Source organism: Polistes canadensis, unplaced genomic scaffold (assembly GCF_001313835.1).
Source record: "Polistes canadensis isolate GaletaPanama2010 unplaced genomic scaffold, ASM131383v1 scaffold_208, whole genome shotgun sequence".
In the NCBI taxonomy this organism is placed as follows: Eukaryota; Metazoa; Arthropoda; class Insecta; order Hymenoptera; family Vespidae; genus Polistes; species Polistes canadensis.
Genome location: NW_014569755.1, coordinates 62,137 through 72,157, shown reverse-complemented (window position 1 = coordinate 72,157; position 10,021 = coordinate 62,137). Strand labels below are relative to the sequence as shown.

Below are 10,021 nucleotides of genomic sequence, written 5' to 3'. Positions count from 1 at the left end.
AAGCTTGAGAAGCTATTTTTTCTTTTTTTTTTTTTTTTTTTTTTCTCTTGTAAAATAAAACGTAACTTAAATGTATATTTTATTAGATGCGTAAAGACACATCATGTTTCTTATGGTCTATGGTTAAATTATTATATTGTTACCTTAGTTTCACACACAATTGTGTGATACTCATAGAGAGCAGAGATCCATTAAAAGAAATATGACGGATATTTTAAATCGTTAGTGAACATTTATATGATACGTTTCTTCTCTCGGAATAAAGAAAAAAAAGAAAGAAAGAAAGAAAGATAGAAAGAAAGGAAGAGACGAATAGACATTTTTCTTTTATCGATCTTTTTCTAAAAATAAAGTCGATTTTCTATACCCCCTTCTCCATTATCTTCTTTCTCTTTTTGCTCTTTTCTATAATATCCTCACATACACATTTATATACATATATATACGTGTGTGTATCATGCTTCGTATCACTTTTCTCTTCCGTCATAGTATCTCTCTCGAAAGTTTCGAGAGCACCAGAATATGAGTTGTCACTTCGTATCGATGACAGAGATCTTGACCTGAAATTGTTACATCCTCGACATACTCCTTTAAGTTCGCATAAGTACCGATATAAGCTTTATTAAAATGCTTCGCACTCCGATTCATTAATAATTCATTTTCTCTCTTTCGTTCTACATTTCTTTTTTCTTTTTTACACATTTCAAAATTAATTTTATTATCTTTCTGTGAATTACTTTTTTTCTAGTTTTTTTTTCTTTTAGATTTTTATTGAAATAAGAATATTTGCACGCGTGTGTGTGTGTGTGAGTGTGCACGCATGTGCGTTAAGAAGGTGAGCTTGGGTATAGATGAAAAATATTCATGGAATTATTCATTCCTATCACAGATGTGTCACATATCGTAGAATTTCAAATGATCTTGTAAGATGTCTCAAGTATGCGTCAATGCTATTCCCATAGTGTAACCACAGTGTTACCTAATTCTACGATTAGATTGCTCAGATTAGACTGCTGGGAAATTGAATGAAGTTAACCCTACTTGTTTCTGAGTAGATGTCTCTTGACTATGATATATAACATAATTTATTAACTTTACGGTTCTATTAATCATTTTGATTTGACTCGTCACACGATTATACGTATGTATACGTTTTCATAGTAATTATTCAATTACACTTTGTAATGATTTATTATTTTATTTTATATATATATAGATATATATATGATATATTTTAAAATCATATATTATGTTATGAAAGAAGATGAAAATTGTTTCTTAACTCGTTAAAATATTATAAAAATAGAAAGAAAGAATTTATTACTTGGCTCGAACTTAGGAAGATATTAATCATTTTTTCTATTGTGTTACATATGAGAAAGTTTTATATATCTCGATACGGGGTAATATATAAAATATATTCCAAGTTGGTGATTTCCGATAAAATGTTTCCATAGTCTTATTCTTTTTAAAAGAAATGTGAGCCACTTGGGAAAGCTTAAAGCTCTGACGTGTTAGGTTTATCCTAACCGAAGTTACAAACTTCAAACTTTTTCTATTTATTCGAAAAAAGTGATGTTACGTTAAAGATATTTCTATTGTTGTTAATATTTCAATTATCAGGGAGTTTTCATAACTTCGGGAATGGTTTTAGTATTCTTAAATAAGAAACAAAAAATTCATAGAATAATATGACCTTGTTTTTAAATTACATGCATTTTTTGATTATACGTGCCATTAGATGATTTTCATAGAAATCGTTTGAAATGGTTATTGCTAAATTGTATGAAAATGTTGTTTGAATTTTCTTACAAGAAGATTGTACATGAAATATATAAAAAGCTTACTCGTAAATAATTGAAACTAGTAGCCAGTAAAGTTATATGAATAATTGGAAGACAAAATTAGGTAGAATTCAGAAACAAGGTCAAGCATATGAAACCACTTCTGTAATTGTGTTCACATATTTGGTAACACCGTGTATATATTTATTGAAATTTAAACATGAATTTAGGTGACCGTTAATATTCTATCGCGTTAATAAATTAAAATGGAATATACGTTTGTGATATTATCCCCCCCAAAAGTATATTTAAATAAATCTTATTGTTAGAGAATTTGTAGGAAGATGAAAGGGTTGCCTAGTTTAAGGGGTCTTTACTAAACTATGTAAGGTGTCTAAAACGTTTCTGATCGTACACCTCTACCTTCATTCCCCTTACTCGTGCTTAGCGAATTTGACGTTATCTAAATATTTTAATGTTCCTTATGATGTAACTATTATACTCATCTAGATATTTAATATCATTTTCATGATAAATATTCGCGTTCACATATTAATACACTATTAATACTTTTTTTTTTTTTTTAAATCGATTTCGTATTACCTAGAAATTCATTTGTAATTAAAATTTCAAGTTAACTACACGCTATAGAAATAATTAATGTGCGAAATAATAATGTATAATAAAGGAAATAATTGTTGATCACACATTCTGAAAAAGATGGGATTAATTATTATTAATTTGTTTTGAAAATAAACATTTCCATTGATAATGATATTCATGTTAGAAAATAATAGCAATAAGTACATTCATTTGGGATAAATTTAAGATATAATTAATCTAGAATTAACCTATAAAAAGTTAATGGTAAGAATCTTATCCCGTATACGATATAAGATAATCATTAATGTCTCATTTTCTCTCTTTCTTTTACTCTTTCTTTTTTTTCTCTCTCTCTCTCTCTAAATCCGAGAAAATGTGGATTGATATATGAATCCTCGGACTAAAAGCATTGCTTGTACGTGCCTTCAGCGAGATTTGTGACGTATAAAAGGATTTAAACGAAAATAGAATTTATCTGAGGAAACATTTTGAAATGTATTGTCGAAGTTATATCACGCATTAACGTTTTTAACATGCCCCATTTTCTTTTTATTCTCCCACACCCCCTTCGTTCCTTCTTTTTCTTTTTCTTCTTGTTTTTATTTCTTCAACGAATAAACTTGAAATAATTGTGCTTTTTTCCTTTTTTTTTTTGTATAAACTTTGGAAAATACAATTAACCGATTAACGCGTTTAAAAAAAAAAATTACCATCTTTCATTTATTTCAAAACGTTGACCTAGTTACTAATAATTTAGATTGTTTATAACACGTTAAAAAATTACATAAATATAATATATGTAGTAAATCATGAGAAGATATTTCATCTTACAATTAATTCACGTCTATCTTAATCGTGGAGACCTCACGAAATCATATGACTTGTCATCCAAGCGTGTCTAATATGTTCTAAGCCAACGAGCTAATATCAATCAACAAATGTATGAATAAATTTATACGTGTTAGAAAATATTATTTTCTTTGGGAACATATATCTATGCAATCGTGATGTTCGAAAACATGTTTTTACTATGTTCTAAGTTAATATATTAATCGATCGAACAAATGTATGAATAAATTTGTATATATGTGTTTATAAAATATATTATTTTGTTTAGGAACATACCTATGCAATTATAATGTTTAAAATACTTCAAAAGAAAAGAGAAAACTCGGAGAATCGTATTCATCGTATTGTACTTTTCATATTTTTTTCTTTCCAATTCTTTTTTTTTTTGTTTGTTTTTAAATAGAAAAAAGGATAGAAAAGATTTCCAATGGGAAAATATTCGTTAGTATCTGTCGATCGATAAGAGACAATATGAGAACTTCATTTTGAAAAAGTAAGGGTTGATATTGTTCCGAATAAAAGATCGTACAATCGTTTAGTTCGTTGGAGGTTTTACTGTTAACAGACATTTCTCAAAGCTATTATCGTTATTCACGTTGGTTGCTTGGCTGTACGATGTTATGCTGCGTGTTCTCGAATTCGTTGCGTTTTTCAAATCGATTTCTGTTGTACTTCTACACCAATTCAAACAATGGAATTTTAATCGTTTTATCTTTCGTCGTGGTAGCCTATCCCATAGATATTTTCATTCAAGTTTGTATTGTATCATTACGTTTTCATCTTGTTATTTTTAATAATCCACTTTTTACTGTTCCCGTTTAACTTTTGTTTTAAGCATTGAAGTATTAATTAATACAATCAAGATCTTTGCAAACGATCATTTCGTTTTTAATTTAGATATTCTTCCCTTTGATTTCAATGATCGTAAGTGTCCTAACGTTTACCTTTCAACAGGTAGTCGATTTAATTGTTCAATACAAATTAAATCACTAAAACAAAAATAAAGAGACGCAAATGAAAATCTTATTAAATTTGATGACAAAACTTTCGGAGATTTTTGTGCGTTCTTTAGAAAAAAGAAAAATCGTAAATCCTTTTTCTTTTTTTTTTTCTTTCTCTGTTATATTAACTATCAGTTGATCGTTTTTTACGTTTGAGGAGAGCTTACAAAAATTCAAATTCAATCCTAAGCTGTAATCTCGTTTAGCGAAGCGAAAAACTCTCATAGGGATGATCGGATCTTTTAAAAGAAGATTTCGTTTGATTTCGGCTTTTGCCTGATCGAGAAATCTTTTTATTCGACACTTTTTTTTTTATTCTCTTTGCTCCTCCACACTTTCCTAAGAATGGTGATCGTCGAGTTCATCTTCTTCAAGCTTTTCTCTTTTTAGCTTCTTTCTTTGATTCCGGGGAATATTCTTCGTTAGATTGGATTTTTTTTTTCTCTCTTTTTTTCTTCGCGGATATTATATTAAATCGACATATTTTCAAGAATTTTCTTCCGTTATATTTTCGATCAGAAATTCGTGCTCTCTCTCTCTCTCTCTCTCTCTCTCTCTCTCTCTCTCTCTCTCTCTCTTTATTGTCTTGCAAATTTATTTTTTATTTTGTTATTGGTGCCCCTTAAAATATGCATCACTCGATACACCGTTAATAATGTTGCTTGCGAACGCCATCTATCAATATGCAACATCCCTTCGGAATATGCAACTGCAGTTTACAGATGTGTATGACGGTGTTACATACTGTGGGGGGATGTTTCATACTGATAGATGGCGCTCGCAAGCAACATTATCGACTATGTATGGAGGGTTGCTCTTATTCAGGCGTTAGTTTAAAATCAATTATTTTTATATTTATATTATTCATTTTATTCTCGTTTACTATAGAAATATATTTTTCCTTTATTTAAATAATTTCATATTAATTCTCATATTAAATTCTCTAGTTTCTTATATGATTTCATTTCTCGAAGGATCCTTAGGAATTTTGCATCACAGTACACTGTGATAATTATCTCTCTCTTACTCTCGCTTATATTTGATACTATGTAAGTATGTTCGTGACATTTCAAGGAAGAAACATCTCCCTATTCATTTCTACATTCTTGCAAGATGTCATTTTATTAACGACAATAAGTTTGCACATACGTTAACACAGCACATGTTTAACTTTCATAAATTAATTAACTTATATTTTAATATCTTTAGAAATTAGAAATTAGAAATTAAAAATTCGATTGGATTTTCTTAATTATTATTTTACTTTTAATTTTTTTATTTTTTAATGACTTTTTCATCTCGATCGTAATCGAGATAATATCATAATTTTTCTCGGATACTGGCTTAATCTCGAAGATAAAACGTTACGTAAGAATATCCCGATGGGATCGATAAAATTGTTTTAAACAAAAGTTAAAATGTGAGAAGTAGAAAATAAAATAAACTAACTTGTAACCAGGATCATTAATTATAACGTCGAAAAATTTTTATTTTTTCATGTTTTTTTTTTCCTTCCTTTTGTCTTCCTGTACCTAAGTTTAAATCATCGTATTATTTAGCGAAAAATTTGAGAAAGAAAGTTCGAATCTGTTCTTCTAATGATTTACGCTTTGGGATAATTAAACGTTACGTCGAATAATCCGTGGGATGTTCGCTTGTAACGTAAGACCCGATTGTAGCTTAATGAGCTCGATCGTTACCTGACTCAGTCAATCACTCTCTTTCTCTTACTATCTTTCTCATGAGATTAAAGAAAGAAAAAAAGTTTGGTCAATTATTCATCGGATCTTTTTCTCGATAATACGATCTGCGAATGACATTTTTAACGAATCATAATTTTAAACTATTAAATATAATCTCGGAGAAAACATATTTTTTTTTCATTCGACGACGAACACACAATATCCGTATTAATATATATGAGTTTCAAAGGGAAAATTGAAGACAGTTAATAAATTTTGATGAACAAATTTATTTGATCTTGTTGAACGTTTCGTCCCTTACTGGGAACTTCCTCAGCAACTCGATCACCTAGTTCACGCGTCAATACATATTATTTTAGAGTCATACATTATAATAAATTAATTAATCCTAAACAACCTTACTTCGTCACATGTAATCATATACTCTCATATCTCATATCCGTATTGTTTCTCTATTTTTAAAAAAAATAAAAGGATATTTATTTTAAAAATATTCTTCTTCGAAAATAGATATTGGAAAAAAAACGAATGTGATCAGTGGAATATATTTTTATCATCAGTATGCTTTTATAGAGATAAAAATAAAATATTATATAATTCTAAAGTTGAAAATGAATACGTTGAAAAAGAGAGAAAGAGAAGAGATCGGGGAAAATTCTTTCTCATACTCGGTAAAATTTCTTATTGATTGTTCTTATTGGATTCCTTCGACGTATATAAGAGGAAGATAATAATTCCTTTACCGATGGTTCTCCTTCTTCCTTCCTTCTTTCCTTATTTTCTTCTCTCACTCTGTCTCTTCCTTTCTTTTTCGCAGTTGGAGAGTAGAATTATTATTTCATCGAATTAAAGATTTTAATATTTAGTTTAGACTTTAGAGAAAGGATCCTTGAATTATGCATGCCAATTCGAAGAATAATTTCAAGTATTTCTGGCCAACACGTTCTGGCCAAGATGATCTTCTTTTTAACTAAGAGGTAAAAAAGAAAAGAAAAAAAAAAAAAGAAAAAATAGCTTCTCAAGCTTTTCATCTAACATAAGCTCAACGATGTTCCAAGTTTAAGAGTTCCATTCGCATTTTCTCTTTCTATCTTTCTTTCTTCCCTTCCTTTCCTACTTTTTATTTCTCTACTTTATATCTTATTCCTTTTTAAATCTCCCGCGAGACAGCAGAACGAAATGTTTCTGTCTCATTCTTATCTATGAAATAATAACCACTCTAGTTTACTAACACTATCAACGTAGGCAATAGCTTTTGTTCATTTTCCCGTTGAAGGTTCTATTTTCAAAACTAAATTATTATACAATGCGAGCGAATGTATAAGCGTAAAACTTGGAATATTAACTCTTATTGTTAGAGATATAATATTCCTTACGAAATCATTAAGAAAATTAAAGAATAATCATTGGAAAATTATGATTATGATAAATGTTAGATATTTTCGGTGGATTCAAAGTTGTTACCAAGTTTATATCCGAAGAGAACGGGGGTTTGGTGGGAGAGAGAGAGAGAACACACGTTGTTGTCAGAATTGCGATCGTGATCCGAATTTTTATCTATACTTACTACTTATCTTTTGCAAAGATATCTTAGATATTTTTCTTGAAAAAAAAAACAAAAAAAGAAAAAAAAAAGAAAAGGGGGAAATGAGAAATTGATGGAACGTCTAATAATGGTGTTGGTGGTTAGTAAGAAGGAATAAGAGTGTAGTAGTATAGTATTATATCACGTTCGAGTGTATATCCCTCCTAAAATCGAGCAAAACGAGGGCCATTCGTATAATACGGATAAATCTGGCTAGAAAGCTCGATTTCTTAGTCTGTTTCTTTCACGCAAAGGACCACCACCAACATCACCACCCATCGAGGTCGTAAAAGCTCTACCAGATGTTGCCTGATACACTTTCGATAACACCCACGCCGATAATAATTTCATTCCGACAATTTCCAGTTCTAATATGTTTTAGAATTTCTCGATTACTCTCTTTCTCTTTTCATCTTTTTAACTTCCTTTTGAAAATATTATATATTTCTCTTTTTTTTTCTTATTTTTATTTCTAAGCCACAATAAGTAACATAATTTTCATACGATTTTATTCTTTCTTTCTTTCTTTATTTCTTTCTTTTTTTTTTTTTTTTTTTTTTTTTTATTTAGGACTTAAGATAGCAAACATTTGTCGAAAATAAAATTGTTTTTAGTATTTTATTTGAACTATAACAAACATATTCTTATATTACTTTCTTGGGGTCATTTGAAATTGCTTTTTTTCTTTATCCTTTCTTTCTATTCTTTCTTTTTATTTGTATTTTATTTTCTTTTTTTTTTTCCCTTTTCGACTGAAGTATACCCTCCTCCTTCGTGTTATCCGATTGATCTCACTTTTCTGTTCGAATTCTATATAATATTTGTACGTGGTTGGCACCTAACATAACAAGACCGATTCCTAGCACTTAAATACTCGAGGAGACGAACCAACATTTAGAAATGTGTTTTTCCCATTTATCCAGAGGAGGAGACGTTTGTTAAAAAAGCACAAGGTTGCTGCATTTACGAGTAACGAAAATAGTTACAGACCTTGGCAAAAAGGATGGGATATAAGTACGGGGGGGGGAGAGAGAGAGAGAGAGAGAGAGAGAGAGAGAGAGAGAGAGAGAGATGTTTGAAAATAAAAATAAAAATAAAAAAAAGGAAAATATTAATTATCGAACTTGTCGGGGCGTAACACACAACGCGTACAAAGATTTATAGTAGTAGTGAAATTTTCTGCTAACCTCGGTAACCCATTTGTCATACTCGAGAATATTTCAAAGTTGGTGAATTTAAAACGCACGCACACATATATTGTATACACATTAAATAAAGTTAATATTTAATATAAATGAAAAATAACTTACCGATCTATCGATATAGCCATCAAAGTGAAGACACTAGCACAAATTGTGAGTACCGCAATGAATTGGCAAATCTTACAGTAAAGTGTACCAAACGGCCAATGACTGTTGAGCATGTAAATGTAATTAAATGTAACGTTCAACGTAGACACCATAGCATCGGCTATACTTAAATTGACCAAAAAGTAATTGGTCACGGTGCGCATTTTTTTGTGCGCCAATACTATCCATATCACTATTAAATTTCCACCGGTTGCTACGATGATCATACCGGCGAATAGTAAACTCCATATAATTTGTCTCCACCATGGCAGTACGAATTGATTTCTCAATTCGAGATCCGTCAAATTCGTATTGTTTATACATTCCCCACATGACAGGTTGAAGGTATAATTGTCGAACCACAGTAACGATGTATTCCAAGGATAATTGTTTGTTAAATTCAATGTATTTTCCAACGACTGCATCACGAATTTATTCTTCTCTCTTATCTTTTTTTGTTTTCTTCTTTTCTTCTTTTCTTTTTATTTTCTTTTTTTTTTTTAATTTCGATGTGCGTCGTCAACGATATTCATTCGATATAATTTTATTCGAAAGTAATTAGATTAGATCGTTGGAGAAAAAATTGTCAATGTATTTTTCAATATTAGTCCGCATGATTTTATTATTTTTATTGGCAAGAATTATCGAACACTTTCGTTTGAATTTTCGACGATCATTGTTTCAACGTATTCGATACACGTAGCCATGATTTTAAATCGCATAGTTCAACGCGAAGACAATTTTTCAGCAACATGATAGATATTATTAAACACGAAAAACGAATAATTAATTGTGATTCTTTTATAAATTCACACACACACACACACATTCACTTTAACGAATATATTATTCTCGCGTTTCGAAAGGAATAAAATGGAACAACAATTATGTGAAATTATTTTCAACGGGTAAACAAAATAAACGCAACACTCGTTTTTAATATAAATTGAAAAAAGAAAAAAAGGAACTGCTGGGCGCAAAAATATAATTTTGTAAATGATTAATTTAACATTTTTATAAAACTTAGATCACGTTTTTCATTATAATTCCACGTTGATAATATCAAATACGATCTGATTGATGATTCACTATACTGAGGATGGTGGGTGCATTGATTATAAGCCAAAAGAGGCCATCCTTTTTCTTC

The 10,021-nt window shown here is 29.7% G+C and overlaps 1 protein-coding gene across 2 annotated transcripts in view; it reads right to left on the bottom strand.

The window, feature by feature from the left end:
* LOC106789940 (tachykinin-like peptides receptor 99D) overlaps positions 1 to 9,725 on the bottom strand; it is a 28,871-nt gene extending 19,146 nt beyond the window's left edge. Inside the window, exon 1 of one of the 2 annotated variants that reach the window (XM_014754515.1) lies at positions 8,836 to 9,725. In XM_014754515.1, coding sequence (XP_014610001.1) covers positions 8,836 to 9,299 — 464 coding nt within the window. In that variant the 5' untranslated portion in view covers positions 9,300 to 9,725. The remainder of the gene's footprint in view (positions 1 to 8,835) is intronic. The other variant, XM_014754516.1, reaches the window with a different exon arrangement.
* Between the last annotated feature and the right edge of the window lie 296 nt (positions 9,726 to 10,021).